The sequence below is a fragment of the Salmo trutta genome, chromosome 18 (genome assembly GCF_901001165.1).
Source record: "Salmo trutta chromosome 18, fSalTru1.1, whole genome shotgun sequence".
Classification (NCBI taxonomy): Eukaryota; Metazoa; Chordata; class Actinopteri; order Salmoniformes; family Salmonidae; genus Salmo; species Salmo trutta.
In genome coordinates this window covers 55,477,573-55,495,471 of record NC_042974.1, presented here as the reverse complement: position 1 = coordinate 55,495,471, position 17,899 = coordinate 55,477,573, and the positions used below count along the sequence as shown (strand labels likewise).

Below are 17,899 nucleotides of genomic sequence, written 5' to 3'. Positions count from 1 at the left end.
GGTGGCCATGATGGTATGATTGGTATGAAAAATTGGGGATTTAGCCAAGACACCGGGGGTTAACACCCCTACTCTTATGATAAGTGAATGAAGCTTTTCTCATGCAGCTGTAATCATTTTAACATATGTTGACTAGGCTTCTTGTATCGTACCGTCACAGACTTAGAAATTACATATCAAAGACGCTATTTTGAAGCTGGATTTACCTGCAATGATTGTGGTTCTTTCACCCACCGTAGTTTACTTATTGTAAGTCGCTCTGTATAAATCTGACGTCAAAAAAAATATTATTTTACACATTTTGTATGTGTAAAAAGGCTCTAAGAGCATCTTCTAATGACTCAAATGTCAATAATACTGAGGAAAAATAGGAACCAAATCTTTGTGTTTGAGGGTTAGCTTAGTGTTACGACTAAATGACCCTTCACTTTGTAAATCCATGTGATCCTTTCTTCATCAAATATAAAGGTCAAAGGTAAATTAGGAGCAAAGCGGGAAAGTCCGACCACTTCCTTGTACTGTTGTTACAGAGTTACACTTGATGAATTATTAACACATATTTTAGTACCAGGAAAATATTTAAGCCTTTCTAATCATCATGCCCTTTACACAGCTTAAACACATACACCTATATCGTCTATGGCGTGCACATATAGTCATTTCCAGCTGTCTATCAGAGAGAATGGCTGAATGTGCCATATTGGCTGGGAGTGGGGGAATCTACATTTGGCTTGCTGTTTAAATGCTCCCATAGAGTCATGCTGATCAATAATATGTCCATGCGTCATCAGAACTGAACTGGTGCAGTCAGACCAGGGCTACTGTCAACCAGAGCTGCTGTCAAGGTCAGACCACCATGTACTGATTGACTCACTGGGTCTTCTTCCCCCTGGGACTGTCTCTACTACTGTATATTGTACTCAAGGGAGGTTGGGGCAGGTTGTCTGTCTCTCACCTGATCCATACCATTCCATGTTCAATTCATGTAGAAAGGGTCCGGGGAGACAATTCAGACTGAAATGATTTGACTACTGACCAGGGTTGGTATCAATTCCATTTCAATTCAAGTCAAGTCAATTCAGAAATTAAACTAAATTCCAGTTCCAAATGTTTAAAATCCTTACTGAAAGGTGTTGAAGAGAATTGGAATTTCAGTGTACTTCCTAACCCCTGCTCCTGACAGGACACACTCCTTTTCAGGTTGGACATACTCTTTTTCAATCAATCCGATTTGAAACATGGCATTCTACTTTATTTACATCCAGTTATGGGGATAGACAGTAGCAAAATGTGGTCACACAGGAGTTGATAGGAGTGGAATTTATCCAGCCAGTTGATATGGAATGAGTGAACATTCTGCCGAAGTGACATTTGGTTGCCATGGATGTAGTAATCCCTGTTTAACTCTCAATCCTCCATGAAAAATTAAGGATTAGAAGAATAACACATAATGAGATAGCAGATTTCCCGATGCAGTGAAACTCACCCATTTAATCCTGGATTTTGGCATGTATAGCCTACCCTTTCAATCATGCTACCTCTGATGAACTAAACAAGTAATGTCTTTTGATGTATTACAATAAAATCCTATTGTATCCAACTGTATCTATACCATGAGTCGATGGGATGTTTCAGCCCCCTTAAGTGTGTTTGTGTATGTGTATGTGTGTGTGTGTGTGTATGTGTGCGTGTGTGTATGAGTGCGGGCACGCACATGTGTGTGAATGTGTGCATGCACGTGCATTCATTCATAGACTATATGATAGCACAATGTGCATTTCAAGTTCAAATGAATTCTAATTGACGGTAGAAGACTACTATAGCATTCAATAGCAACCCTCACACCCTGTATGTTCTGTGACAGTTAGGTTCGAGGAATTTACATATTTTCACAAAATTCCAATCAGCTCTATATGGATTTTCCACGTAAAAAGCTGAAGTAGCTGACCGATTTAGAATAATCAGTAGTATTGTTTTCAAGCTGTTTAAAACGCCAAGGGGTCAGTCTATAGGCACAGTGTGTACAGAATTAAGCTCACTCACAGTAGGGCCAGCTCAGCGGTGGTCGTCTGTGTATGGGTTACTGCAATGAATGGCATTGTTTGCATCCCAAATGGCACCCTATGCCCTATATAGGGCACTACTTTTGAACAGAGCCCATAGATGTTACCAGGGGCGCAACTTTGGATTTACCATACCACATATATACATATTATTTTATCCAGTCGGATTATCACTCCAAACAGCCTACCCGACTGCTCGGAGGCGTCCGCATGGTCCTAAAGCACACCGCAGCCTCGTTTTGTATCACATTCCAATGATAAAACTGTAGTGTTGGGTTAGAAATAGGCCATAGACGTCAGGGTTAGAGGCTGTGTGTTATAGCTTAGAGTTAGGCCATTGACCCCATCTCCCAGCATTTGCCTCCTCTCCTCATCTCATCTTCCTCACTCAATCTCGTTTGTTTCTCAAGACCTTCTCATCTGCATGGCAGATGTGACTTCTGCCTCCAGTCACTGAATCCTTCTTTTAGATGATGTGAGAAGGATTCGCTATGTAGAGCAGAAGCAAAATTATAAGTGCAGATGTGTCAACCAGTGGACAATCCAGATAGGAATACGTCCTAAATGGAACACTTTTCCGTATATAGTGCATTAGGGGCTCTGGTCAAAATGATGCATTATACAGGAAATAGGGTGCCTTTTGGGACCCAAAGAGGAATACATCTCGTTCAGTATAGACAGAATATTGTAATATTTTATACAAACTGATGGCCTAATAATCGACAGAGTGTTGTGGTTTAGAAATAGGTATAAAATACATCAGAGGAAAACGAGCCATGAGAAATTATATAATGCAACAGACCTACTGAATCTTTTTCACTACAAAGATCCTCCATTCAGCAGAGAATGACAGGAAATAACGGGGATAACTCAATATTGCTATTATTTTTGCGGGTCTATGTTATCGCAAATGGTGTCCCTACCAATTCACAGTACTATTGTTCTACCTTCCGATGTAAAGTTTTAAGCCAGGTGCGCCTGTGAAAAGCCCCGCCCACTTGGCCATTGCACTAAAATATGATTGGCAGGGGAACTACAGCTGCTGCGCGCGAGTCATGGTGGAGGTTGCGGTTCTGGGCAAAGGCTCTTAAAGAGTTGGACTACTTTTCAGCATGTCGGTCGAACTCGACTTAGAAAGACCGGATTTAATGGGTATACGAAGCGGACCACTTCAGACGTAGCCCGATAGTCACGAAAACGGAGGAAAAGTTGGATCTTGAACGCTGTGGTAAAATGTAACCCTTTTTCTTAGCGCACCAGTCAACAGCCCTGGGCAACAAATATGGCTACTTGGGTCTACTCTTCTTTCTATTTGGGATGAAAAGCGACACAATTTGGCTATGCACTACAATCGCGGGACGACGACTCAACTCTTCCAAGAAGTGACCTATCCAGAAAGAGTTGCAGCTGAACTGTATAGAGATCTTAAAGTGGTCAGCTGATAAAACGTAGGCAACGCGGTGTCGTGCAAATAGCAGCGAGTTGAGAGAGATGGAGTCTAAGCACAAAGAGTTGTTAGATAAACGCTACCAGAACTTACTGGAGTCAATAACACATGCAGACCGGGTCGTGGAGGTGTTGTCTCAAACTGGTACCCTCACCCAATCGGAACGTTTTGAACTGAGTCACAACTGCTCGTCCAACTCGGAGAAAGTGGTCCTTCTGCTGAAAATCTTGATAAGCAAAGAGAGAGACCATTTCAAAGACCTTTGCGCTGCCCTAGAAAAGACGCACCCTCACCTGAATTCTGCACTTTTAATGAACGGCGTTGGAGACGTAGATCATTCATCTGGTGAGAAATTACAATCCTCAAATCAAATGTCAAAGAATGTCATTATACTCGCATATTGTGAATAGCCGAAATATGGGCCAGAAATCTGTCAAATGCAGTCGTTGAGATGATCAAGACCATCACAAGACGACGTAAACAACTTGACGTCACTCTGCCCCATGTGTGGTCTCAGTCCCACGTTCATTATGGACATCTGCCACATCTGGTGGTCCACTTTAAGATTTGATCTAGTGTGTGTGTGTGTGTGTGTGTGTGTGTGTGTGTGTGTGTGTGTGTGTGTGTGTGTGTTCTCCATTCCGACCTAATTCACTTCTCCAGCTTTGATGATATTAACAATATGACAACATAAAGGATAGCAGGACAAAGTGTGGAGGGACTTTGGGTTTCTTTGGGTTAAATTCTATTTTTAGAGAGAGAGAGAGAGAGAGAGAGACCGACAGTGATTTTACACTCACACATAGGTTTAACACCTTACCCCCCATTGCTATTAGTGAAAGTATTATTAGTGAAAGTATTTAATGGAATTAAATGACTAAAATAATCAATGGTGTGAGAGTGGCCATGCTGTTATTGGAACACAATCAATAACTGTATAGTTTGCACTTACATTACTGTGACTGTGTTATAAGGTGATAGTAATGTGTGATAAACTTTGGATTGCTTTTCGTGTTAAAACGGTGTAGAAAAGGTAGCTAGTTTCTCAGAATCAGACGGAGAAGGTAAACTGGATTAACAGCTTTCATAGTAGCCTTTTTAGCATACAGTATTCAATAAGAAACCTATAGTCAAGAGTCTGAAACCTCAGTCTAATACAGGTAGGTGTAGATGATACCCCAAAATATAGTTATTCCACCCCTTTCTTTAACCTGGGTACCAGTCAGTTTTTGCTCTCTTGTCAAATCCTTATGTTGGGCTTGTCAATGAGTATGGTTACATGCATACAATAATGCAATTATTGTGGGTTGTCAGATAGTATAATCATTTGATTAAAACATTTACATGCTTTGCAAGAACGATTTCCCTAATAATCCTGTTTTCATGGATACATGAGGGCACTGATGAATGCAGAAACTTTCCAATCAAAACATTCTACCACAGCGACCATGTTATTTTTGGTAAGCATATTTAATTCTGAGTTTGGACATACTGTATAAAGTTTGTATGTGAAAACTACTTCTTCAGTTGTTACGAGCTCACTTCACTCTCGGTAAAGAGGGAGGCTGGTGCTAGCACATGCGCAGATCAAATACAATGCTGGAACGCCGTTTAAGGTGTTTACGTGTCCTAATAATTCTAAAGATTGCTCAGAAAAGCAGGTGTTTTAATTAGAGGTCGACCGATTATGATTTTTCAATGCCGATACCGATTATTGGAGGACCGTAAAAAGCTGCGATACCGATTAATCGGCCAATTTTTATATTATATATATATATATATATATATATATATATATATATATATATATATGTATATGTGTGTGTGTGTAATAATGACAATTGCAACAATACTGAATGAACAATGAACACTTATTTTAACTTAATATAATACATCAATAAAATCTATTTAGTCTCAAATAAATAATGAAACATGTTCAATTTGGTTTAAATAAAGGAAAAACACAGTGTTGGAGAACAAGGTAAAAGTGCAATATGTGCCATGTAAAAAAGCTAACGTTTAAGTTCCTTGCTCAGAACATGAGAACATATGAAAGCTGGTGGTTCAATATTCCCAGTTCTTCAATATTCCCAGTTAAGAAGTTTTAGGTTGTAGTTATTATAGGAATTATGACCCGTTGACTATTTCTCTCTATACCATTTGTATTTCATATACCTTTGACTATTGCATGTTCTAATAGGCACTATACTTTTGCTAGCCTAATCTCAGGAGTTGATAGGCTTGAAGTCATGAACAGCGTGTGAATCAAGCATTGCTAAGAGCTGCTGGCAAACGCAGGAAATATTGAATGAATGCTTACGAGCCTGCTGCTGCCTACCACCGCTCAGTCAGACTGCTCTATCAAATATCAAATCATAGACTTAATTATAATATAATAAACACTTTGGTCATTAATATGGTGAAATCCGGAAACTATAATTTCGAAAACAAAACGTTTTTTCTTTCAGTGAAATATGGAACCGTTCCGTATTTTATCTAACGGGTGGCATCCATAAGTCTAAATATTCCTGTTACATTGCACAACCTTCAATGTTATGTCATAATTACGTAACATTCTGGCAAATTAATTACGGTCTTTGTTAGGAAGAAATGGTCTTCACACAGTTCGTAACGAGCCAGGTTGCCCAAACTGCTGCATATACCCTGACTCTGCTTGCACAGAACGCAAGAGAAGTGACACAATTTCCCTAGTTAATATTGCCTGCTAACATGATTTTATTTTAACTAAATATGCAGGTTTAAAAAAATGTACTTCTGTGTATTGATTTTAAGAAAGGCATTGATGTTTATGGTTAGGAACATTCGTGCAACGATTGTGCTTTTTTCGCAAATGCTCTTTTGTTAAATCATCCCTCGTTTGGCGATGTAGGCTATGATTCAATGATGAATTAACAGGCACCGCATTGATTATATGCAACGCAGGACAAGCTAGTTAACCTAGTAATATCATCAACCATGTGTAGTTAACTAGTGATTATGTGAAGATTGGTTGTTTTTTGTAAGATACGTTTAATGCTAGCTAGCAACTTACCTTGGCTCCTTGCTGCACTCGCATAACAGGTGGGCAGCCTGACACACAGTCTCCTCATGGAATGCAATGTAATCGTCCATAATCGGCGCCCAAAAATGACGATTACCGATTGTTATGAAAACTTAAGATCGGCCCTAATTAATCGGCCATGCCGATTAATCGGTTGACCTCTATCGGTGTATGCTTACTTCGATTTTGCTCTTACGCCGATTTAAAATATCAGAGTAAGGCTTTCACATGGCCTCCCGAGTGGCACAGCTGTCTAAGGCACTGCATTGCAGTACTAGAGGCGTCACTACAGACTCTGGTTTGTTCCCAGGCTGTGTCACAACCAGGAGTCCCATAGGGCGGCGCACAATTGGCCCTTCACTGTCTGGGTTAGGGGAGGGTTTACTGCACATTCCTAACTCTGCTATCCCTGCACTATTACTGCACATTCCTAACTCTGTTATACCTGCACTATTACTGCACATTCCTAACTCTGTTATACCTGCACTATTACTGCACATTCCTAACTCTGTTATACCTGCACTATTACTGCACATTCCTAACACTGTTATACCTGCACTATTACTGCACATTCCTAACTCTGTTATACCTGCACTATTACTGCACATTCCTAACTCTGTTATACCGGCACTATTACTGCACATTCCTAACTCTGTTATACCTGCACTATTACTGCACATTCCTAACTCTGTTATACCTGCACTATTACTGCACATTCCTAACACTGTTATACCTGCACTATTACTGCACATTCCTAACTCTGTTATACCTGCACTATTACTGCACATTCCTAACACTTATACCTGCACTATTACTGCACATTCCTAACACTGTTATACCTGCACTATTACTGCACATTCCTAACACTTATACCTGCACTATTACTGCACATTCCTAACTCTGTTATACCTGCACTATTACTGCACATTCCTAACTCTGTTATACCTGCACTATTACTGCACATTCCTAACACTGTTATACCTGCACTATTACTGCACATTCCTAACTCTGTTATACCTGCACTATTACTGCACATTCCTAACACTGTTATACATGCACTATTACTGCACATTCCTAACTCTGCTATACCTGCACTATTACTGCACATTCCTAACTCTGTTATACCTGCACTATTACTGCACATTCCTAACACTGTTATACCTGCACTATTACTGCACATTCCTAACTCTGTTATACCTGCACTATTACTGCACATTCCTAACACTGTTATACCTGCACTATTACTGCACATTCCTAACTCTGTTATACCTGCACTATTACTGCACATTCCTTCACTATTACTGCACATTCCTAACACTGTTATACCTGTACTATTACTGCACATTCCTTCACTATTACTGCACATTCCGAACTCTGTTATACCTGCACTATTACTGCACATTCCTTCACTATTACTGCACATTCCTAACTATGTTATACCTGCACTATTACTGCACATTCCTTCACTATTACTGCACATTCCTAACACTGTTATACCTGTACTATTACTGCACATTCCTAACTCTGCTATACCTGCACTATTACTGCACATTCCTAACTCTGTTATACCTGCACTATTACTGCACATTCCTTCACTATTACTGCACATTCCTAACACTGTTATACCTGTACTATTACTGCACATTCCTAACTCTGTTATACCTGCACTATTACTGCACATTCCTAACTCTGCTATACCTGCATGATCACTAGGTCTATATATTTGCTCTAAAAGGACCACCTAGTCTATAAGTTTAATCTACCAGTGTTCATATTGCTTTTGACAGAGTCCAGTGTTTAGTAGCTGTAAGGTTAAGAGGAGAAGATGTTTGTTAGCAGCATATCACCTCACAGCCTCCTGTGCAGCTGCTCTCTTTGTCTATTCTATGACTTATTTACCCCTAACCCACATTCACAATATTTTTGGGCTAATTTGCGGCCTTTGTGTTCCTGAAAGCATCCGCCCCGTGCCATTGTTTCCTTTCAACCTCACAAGAACTTAGGCTTTTTTTCCCCCCACTGCAAAATCCTGAAGCTGGGGAAATAATGTTTAGCATATTTGAGCTGTTATGGTTAATATGCGAGTGTATGCGTCATTAGCAGTCAATGTAGTTCAATATTCTTCAGCTCAATATTATGATAATTGGGCATCATTTCAAAAGGTGTCACTATAACCTGCCTCTCGAGTAGTTTATTAAAGACGTATAGGCTGCCTTTTACACAGGTAGCCCAATTATTGGCAAAAGAGCTGATGTGATTGGTCAAAAGACCAATTGGTGGAAAAGTATCAGAATTGGGTTGCCTTTGTAAACGTAGCCATATTCATAGCGTTTAACCGCTGCATTTCATAAGACACATTTTAGTGAGGTTGCGGCCTACCTATCTGTAGTTAATGTGTTATTACACTTCAATGGTGCAAGTCTGTTGTTAAGCGTTGACAGCCTCCATTGAGTTGAACGAAACTGAAGTTTGACTTACTGACTACACCAGCCATGCGCGTGCCTCGTGTTGATTTTGTCCATCCACATCAGACACGATCATGATACGCAGGTGAAAAAATGCAGAAACTATATTAATTTGGGGGCATGTCAAACACACATGGAACATTCATGAACATTTAGCTAGTTCTGTCCTGGGAGATGAACATTGGGTTGTTATTTTACCTGAAACGCATATGATCCTTTGTAGAATTTTGACCATCATACAAAATCATGTTTTTCTCTACTCCAAATAGGGCATCTAACAATCCTGTTATGAGCCATTGCATTCTAACAGTCTTAATTAAAACATTTAATATATACACTACCGTTCAACATTTTGGGGTTACTTAGAAATGTCCTTTATTTTTGAAAGAAAATCATTTTTTTTGTCCATTTTAAAATAACATAAAATTGATCAGAACAGTGTCTATACAGTGTAGACATTGTTAATGTTGTAAATGACTATTGTAGCTGGAAACGGCAGATTTTTAATGGAATATCTACATACATGGCAAGAAAAAGTATGTGAACCCTTTGGAATTACCTGAATTTCTGCATAAATTGGTCATCAAATTTGATCTGATCTTTATCTATAGACAAACATAGTGTGCTTAAACTAATAACACACAAGTTATTGTATTTTTCTTGTCTATATTGAATATATAATTTAAACATTCATTGTGTAGGTTGGAAAAAGTATGTGAATCCCTAGGCTAATGACTTCTCCAAAAGCTAATTGGAGTCAGGAGTCAGCTAACCTGGAGTCCAATCAAATTTGAGTTTGCTATCACAAGAAGCGTTGCCTGATGTGAACCTTGACTCGAACAAAAGAGATCTCAGAAGACCTAAGATTAAGAATTGTTGACTTGCATAAAGCTGGAAAGGGTTAGTGAAGTATCTCTAAAAGCCTTGACGTTCATCAGTCCACGGTAAGACAAATTGTCTATAAATGGAGAAAGTTCAGCACTGTTGCTACTCTGCCTAGGAGTGGCCGTCTTGCAAAGATGACTGCAAGAGCACAGAGCAGAATGCTCAATGAGATTAAGAAGAATCCTAGAGTGTCAATTGAAGACTTACAGAAATCTCTGGCACATGCTAACATCTCTGTTGACTAGTCTACGATACATAAATCACTAAACAAGAATGGTGTTCATGGGAGGACACCACGTAAGAAGCCACTGCTGTCCAAAAAAAACATTGCTGCATGTCTGACGTTTGCAAAAGTGCACCTGGATGTTCCACAGAGCTACTGGCAAAATATTCTGTGGACAGCAGAAACTACAGTTGAGTTGTTTGGAAGGAACACACAACACTGTGTGGAGAAAAGGCACAGCACACCAACATCAAAACCTCATCCCAACTGTAAAGTACGGCGGAGGGAGCATCATGGTTTGGGGCTGCTTTGCTGCCTCAGGGCCTGGACAGCTTGCTATTATTGACAGAAAAATGAATTCCCAAGTTTATCAAGACATTTTGCAGGAGAATGTAAGGGTCTCTGTCTGCCAATTGAAGCTCAACAGAAGTTGGGTGATGCAACAGGACAACGACCCAACACACACAAGTAGATCAACAACAGAATGGCTTCAACAGAAGAAAATATGCCTTCTGGAGTGGCCCAGTCAGAGTCCTGACCGCAACCTGTTTGAGATGCTGTGGCATGACCTCGAGAGCAGTTCACACCAGACATCCCAAGAATATTGCTGAACTGAAACAGTTTTGTAAAGAGGAATGGTCCAAAAATCGTCCTGACCGTTGTGCAGGTCTGATCTGCAACTGACGAGAAAACATTGGGTTGAGGTTATTGCTGCAAAAGGAGGGTCATCCAGTTATTAAATCCAAGGGTTCACATACTTTTTCCACACTGCACTGTGAATGTTTACACGTTGTGTTCAATAAAGACATGAAAACGTATAATTGTTTGTGTGTTATTAGTTTAAGCAGACTGTGTTTGTCTATTGTTGTGGCCTAGATGTAGATCATATACAATTTTATGACCAATTTATGCAGAAACCCAGGTATTTCCAAAGGGTTCACATACTTTTTCTTGCTACTGTAGGCATACAGATTAAAGAACGTCGACAGTGAAGAGGCGACTCCGGGATGCTGGCCTTTTAGGCAGAGTTGCAAGGAAAAAGCCATATCTCAGACCGGACAATACAAATATAAGATTAAGTTGGGCAAAAGAACACAGACACTGGACAGAGGAACTCTGCATAGAGGCTAGCATCTCAGAGTCGCCTTTTCACTGTTGACGTTGAGACTGGTGTTTTGCAGGTACTATTTAATGAAGCTGCCAGTTGAGGACTTGTGAGGTATCTGTTTCTCAAACTAGACACTGTAATGTACTTGTCCTTTTGCTCAGTTGTGCACCAGGGCCTCCCACTCCTCTTTCTATTCTGGTTAGAGACAATTTACGCTGTTCTGTGAAGGAAGTAGTGCACAGTGTTGTACGAAGTCTTCAGTTTCTTGGCAATTTCTCACATGGAATAGCCTTCATTTCTTAGAACAAGAGTAGACTGACGAGATTCAGAAGAAAGTTATTTGTTTCTGGAAATTTTGAGCCTGTAATCGAACCCACAAATGCTGATCCTCCTAGATACTCAACTAGTCTAAAGAAGGCCAGTTTTATTGCTCCTTTAATCAAGACAACAGTTTTCAGCTGTGCTAACATAATTGCAAAAGGGTTTTCTAATGATCAATTAGCCTTTTAAAATGATAAACTTGGATTAGCTTTTACAATGTACAATTGGAACACAGGAGTGGTGGTTGCTGATAATGGGCCTCTGTATGCCTATGTAGATATTCCATAAAAAAATCTGTCGTTTCCAGCTACAATAGTCATTTACAACATTAATGTCTACACTGTATTTCTGATCAATTTGATGTTATTTTAATGGACAAAAAAGTATTATTATTTTAAAAACCAAAAGCAAGGCTAAGTGACCCCAAACCCCCCCCAAACATTTTCAGTAGTTTGTTACTGTAGGCCAGGGGTCCACAATTACATTCAGCCGTGGTCCGATTTCTCCTTGAGCGGATGGTCGGGGGGCCAGAACATAGTTATATAGTGCCTTCAGAAAGTATTCACATCCATTGACTTTTTCCACATTTTGTTATGTTCCTGCCTAAAATGGATTCAATCGATATATCTTTTTCCCCTGGCCTACACACAATATCCCATAATGTCAAAGTTACAAATTAATACAAATGAAAAAGCTGAAATGTCTTGAGTCAATAAGTATCCAACCCCTTTATGACAAGCCTAAATAAGTTCAGGAGTAAAACTTTTCTTAACACTTCACATAATAAGTTGTATGGACTCACTCTGTGTGCAATAATAGTGTTTAACGTGATTTTTGAATGACTAACTAATCTCTGTACCCCACACACAATTATCTGAAAGGTCCCTCAGTCGAGCAGTGCATTTCAAACACAGATTCAACCACAAAGACCAGGGAAGGAAACCAATGGTGAGGCCAATGGTGACTTTAAAACAGTTGCCGAGTTGAATTTCTGTGATAGCAGAAAACAACAATACTAACCTAATTGACAGAGTGATACGAAGGAAGCCTGTACAGAATAAAAATATTCCAAAACATGCACCCAGTTTGCAACAAGGCACTAAAGTAATACTGTAAAAAATGTGGCAGAGTGATTTTTTTTCTTCTCCTGAATACAAAGTGTTTAATTCAACACATTACTGAATACCACTCTTCATATTTTTAAGCATAGTGTTGGCTGCATCATGTTATGGGTATGCTTGTAATCATTAAGGACTGGGGAGTTTTTCAGGAAGAAAAATAAATGTAATAAACTAAGCACAGGCAAAATCCTAGAGGAATACCTGGTTCAGTTTGCTTTCCACTAGACACATGGAGATTAAATCAACTTTCAGCAGGACAATAACCTGAAACACAAGGCCAAATCTACACTGATGTTGCTTACCAAGAAGACTGTGAATGTTCCTGAGTGGCCGAGTTAGTTTTGACTTAAATCTACTTCTATGACGATACCTGAAAAATGGTTGTCTAGCTATGATCAACTACCAATTTGACAGAGCTTGAAGAAGTTTGAAAATAATAATTGGCAAATGTTACCCAGAAAGACTCACAGCTGTAATCGCTGCCAAAGGTGCTTCTACAAAGTATTGACTCAGGTGTGAATACTAATGTGAATGAGATATTTATTTTTCAATACATTTGCAAACATTTCTAAAACATGTTTTCACTTTGTCATTATGGGGTATAGTGTGTAGATGGGTAAGAAAAAATATATATTTAATCTGTTTTGAATTCAGGCTGTAACACAACAAAATGTGTAAGTCAAGGGGTATGAATACTTTCTGAATGCACTGTAAATAATTTGTACACTGCAAATTGACAGCAAGAACCCCAAACAGATATAGTATTTGAGAAAAACAGAATTATTTCAAACCTTGATTACATTGGGATATGATCACATATGCCTCTCTATTTATGTGAGGAAATACTTGGGAACAGATTTCCAAAATCCAAAATCCAAATCACTGAGCTAATTTCCTGGTGATTTTACAGTCTTTTATGTCCAAAAACAACAATTCTAAAAGAAATATACACATTTTGTTTTGCTCAGAAAACTCTGCAAATTTGCCCCGCGGCGCCGCCTATTTGGGAACTCTGCTGCAGGCTATATGTAAAAATGTAAAACCACAAAATGCCACAATTTAAGTGTTATACAGCATCGCAAAGAAATTCATTATTTCCTTAAGGCAGGTCTTTAGAAACATAAAAAACGAATAAATTATATTTCAAAAGAACATCATATTTTATGTTCTGTTACTAGTCTGTGCTTAGTAGCCCTTGGCTATGCTGCCATAAGTGCTCACATGTAGAACTCATGGAATGTAGCCGCTGTAATATTTGACAAAAAAGTTATATTTTGAAATGGAAACTATGCCTTCATTTTAAGTTTGGCAAATGTATTATCAGGTTTGAAGGTAAGACCCAGATGCAGACTGTGTCGAGGTAACAATATTTGTTACAGCAACAGGGGCAGGCAAACAACAGTTCAAGGCAGGCAGGGGTCGATAATCCAGGCAAAGGTACAGGACTGCAGGCAGGGTCAGGCAGAGGTCGGTAATCCAGGCAAAGGTACAGGACGGCAGGCAGGCTCAGGGTCAGGCAGAGGTCGGTAATCCAGAGAAGGGGCAAAGGTATAGGACGGCAGGCTCAGGGGCAGACAGAGTGGTCAGGCAGGCAGGCTCAGAGACAGGACAGGCAAGGGTCAAAACCAGGTAGTTGAGAATAAAGAGAGACTGGGGAAAAGCAGGAGCTGAGACAAAACACTGGTTGACTTGACAAACAAGATGAACTGGCAATAGACAAATAGAGAACACGGGTATAAATACACAGGGGATAATGTGGAAGATGGGCGACACCTGGAGGGGGGGTGGAGACAATCACAAAGACCGGTGAAACAGATCAGGGTGTGACATGTATGTGTTTTAGAAACCTGAGAACCTGCTCTTTCCGATAGGTTATGAAGGTTTTTTGTAAGCTCCATTCCCTTCTTTTTCAATTACCCACAGTGCGCTGCAGTCTCTTCACAAGTCAATTGATAATATTGTCAAATGAATGTAGTCTTTAGGCTACATCTATTATTGTATGCCTATGTGTGAAATTAGTTTTGATATAGTGTAGGTGTAGTTTGGAAGGGCCAGTGTCCGATCGGCCATTGTCAGATGGCAGTCAACTGGTGAAGGAAGGGTTATAAATGCTTCTAACAGAAATTCTGTCATATCGAAATTGAATAGACTTATTTCGGAAAAGTCAAGGACGGGGGGACATGACTTTGAAAATGGCAGAGTAATTAATGTTAAATTCATATGACATATGAAAATTATGCTCTGAGTTTTTGGTTAGTTATTTATGATTAACCTCTCCTCATTCATCTTTCAAATACCCACGTGGGGTTGTATGCTCCTGAAAACCAATGAGTAGATGGGGAGGCGGGACTTGCAGCGTGTCAAGCGTCTCTAATAGCGCCTGGCTACACAGACGCTTGTTCACGTGCACAAGTGCTGTGGATGAAATGATTGAATAACATGTACAGTGCACATTTTGTTACATTACAGCCTTATTCTAAAAATGATGACATTTATTTTCCCCCCTCATCAATTTACACACCATACTCCATAATGACAATGCAAAAACAGCTTTTTAGACATTTTTGCAAATGTATATAAAAAAAAAGATCACATTTACATAAGTATTCGGACAGTTTGCTCAATACTTTGTTGTAGTACCTTTGGCAGCGATTACAGCTTTGAGTCTTCTTGGTTATGAGCTTGGCACACCTGTATTTGGGGAGTTTCTCCCATTCTTCTCTGCAGATCCTCTCAAGCTCTGTCAGGTTGGATGGGAAGCGTGGCTGCTCGACTATTTTCAGGTCTCTTCAGAGACGTTTGATCGGGTTCAAGTCGGAGCTCTGGCTGGGCCACTCCAGGACATTCAAAGACTCATCCCAAAGCTACTCCTGGGTTATCTTGGCTGTGTGCTTAGGTTCGTTGTCCTGTTGGAAGGTGAACCTTTGCCCCAGTCTGAGGTCCTGAGTGCGCTGGAGTAGGTTTTCATCAAGGATCTCTCTGTACTTTGCTTCTTTCATCTTTCACGTCATCCTGACTAGTCTCCCAGTTCCTGCCGCTGAAAAACATCCCCACAGCATGATGCTGCCACCACCATGCTTCATCGTAGGGATGGTGCCAGGTTTCCTCCAGACGTGACACTTGGTATTCAGGCCAAAGAGTTCAATCTTGGTTTCATCAGACCAGAGAATCTTGTTTCTCATGCGCTGTTAGTCCAAGCGGGCTGTCGTGCCTTTTACTGAGAAGTGGCTTCCGTTTGGCCACCCTACCATAAAGGCCGTATTAGTGGAGTGCTGCAGAGATGGTTGTCCTTCTGGAAAGTTCTCCCATCTCCACAGAGGAACTCTGGAGCTCTGTCAGGGTAACTGGTTCTTGGTCACCTCACTGACCAAGGCCATTCTCCTCTGATTGCTCAGTTTAGCTTGGCGGCCAGCCTAAGGAAGCGTCTTGGTCGTTCCAAAACGAGGCCCCTGTGTTCTTGGGGACCTTCAATGCTGCAGAAATGGTATGGTACCCTTCCCCAGATCTGTGTCTCGACACAATCCTGTCCCAGAGCTCTACGGACAATTCTATGGACCTCATTGCTTGGTTTTTGCTCTGACATGCACTGTCAACTGTGGGACCTTATATAGACAGGTGTGTGCCTTTCCAAATCATGTCCAATCAATTGAATTTGCCACAGGTGGACTCCAATCAACTTGTAGAAACATCTCAAAGATGATCAATAGAAACAGGATGCACCTGCGCTCAATTTCGAGTCTCATAGCAAAGGGTCTGAATACTTATGTAAATAAGGTATTTCTGTTTTTAATTTGTATTTAATAAATGTACAAACATTTCAAAAAACATGTTTTCTCTTTGTCATTATGGGGTATTGTGTGTAGATTGAGGATTCTATATTTGTTTAATCCATTTTAGAATGAGGCTGTAACGTAACAAAATGTGGAAAAGGGGAAGGGGTCTGAATACTTTCTGAATGCACTGTATGTGGACATTTATTTTGCAACCCTTGGCACACGCAACTTGGCTGGTGTGGTGAGTTGAACCGAACTCAAGTTCTTCAAACATTATGTAGTTGCGGCTAGTGTTAATTAATTCGTTGGCACTTGTCTTTTGTTGAGCACCTGCAAAGGCTCTTACATTACATGTTTCTCCTCCACACAGCCAGAGTAGCATGCCATAGATTCCAGTGATTCTTCCTGGTAAGATATCAATCTTATGATGTCAATTATGAATTAACTTACTCAAATTTAGTGCAGACATTGTCACTGAATTGTAACAGTAGGCCTATGGCTGTTAAAATTACATTGTCACTGAATTGTAACAGTAGGCCTATGGCTGTTAAAATGAAATTGTCACTGAATTGTAACAGTAGGCCTATGACTGTTAAAAAGTCATAGACTGCTGCGCCACTCAGGAGAAGACAAAGGCACTGCATCGCAGTGCTAAAGGTGTCTCTACAGACCCGGGTTCGATCCCAGGCTGAGTCGCAGCCGTCCCCGACCGGGAGACCCATGAGGCGGTGCACAATTGGCCCAGCGTCGTCCGAGTTAGGGGAGGGTTTGGCCGGCCGGAATGTTCTTGTCCCATCGCGCTCAAGCGACTCCTTGTGGCGGGCCTGGCGCATGCACGCTGACTCGTGTCGAAAGTTGTACGGTGTTTTTCGTCCGACACATTGGTGCGGCTGGCTTCCGGGTTAAGCGAGCAGTGTGTCAAGAAGCAGTGCGGCTCGACCTTCGCCTCTCCCGAGTCCGTACAGGAGTTGCAGCGGTGGGACAGGACTGTAAGTACCAATTGGATATTACAAAAAAGGGGTAAAAAGTACCAAAGAAAATACAATGACATAGTATTATAACAGTAGGCCTATGGCTGTTAAAATGACGTTGTCTCTGAATTGTAACATGGCTGTTAAAATGGCTACTATAAAGTATTTCATCCTGTGCTATGGCGCTGTCTGTCTGAAGCCTTATATTTCATCCATGCACCCATAGGAGCCCATTAGAAACCATACTCTGTGCATCCCAAATGGCACCCCATTTCCTATATAGTGCACTACTTTCAACCACAGTCCTATGGGTCCTGGTTGAAAATAGTGCTCTGTATAGGGAATAGAGTGCCATTTAGGATGTATTCTCTGTAATCCTACACCACCAGGCTGATGAGCAGTTCACACAGGTCACAATGGGCAGAGAATTAGAGAGGTAGAGAGGGGGGAGTGAAGCGAGA

General features: G+C 40.5%; 1 protein-coding gene across 3 annotated transcripts in view; it reads left to right on the top strand.

Annotated features, from left to right (window-relative positions):
* The first annotated feature begins 3,090 nt into the window (after positions 1–3,090).
* LOC115153541 (disks large homolog 5) overlaps positions 3,091–17,899 on the top strand; it is a 120,263-nt gene continuing 105,454 nt past the window's right edge. For all 3 annotated transcript variants that reach the window (XM_029699106.1, XM_029699105.1, XM_029699104.1), the window contains exon 1: positions 3,091–3,855. In XM_029699106.1, coding sequence (XP_029554966.1) covers positions 3,555–3,855 — 301 coding nt within the window. In that variant the 5' untranslated portion in view covers positions 3,091–3,554. The remainder of the gene's footprint in view (positions 3,856–17,899) is intronic.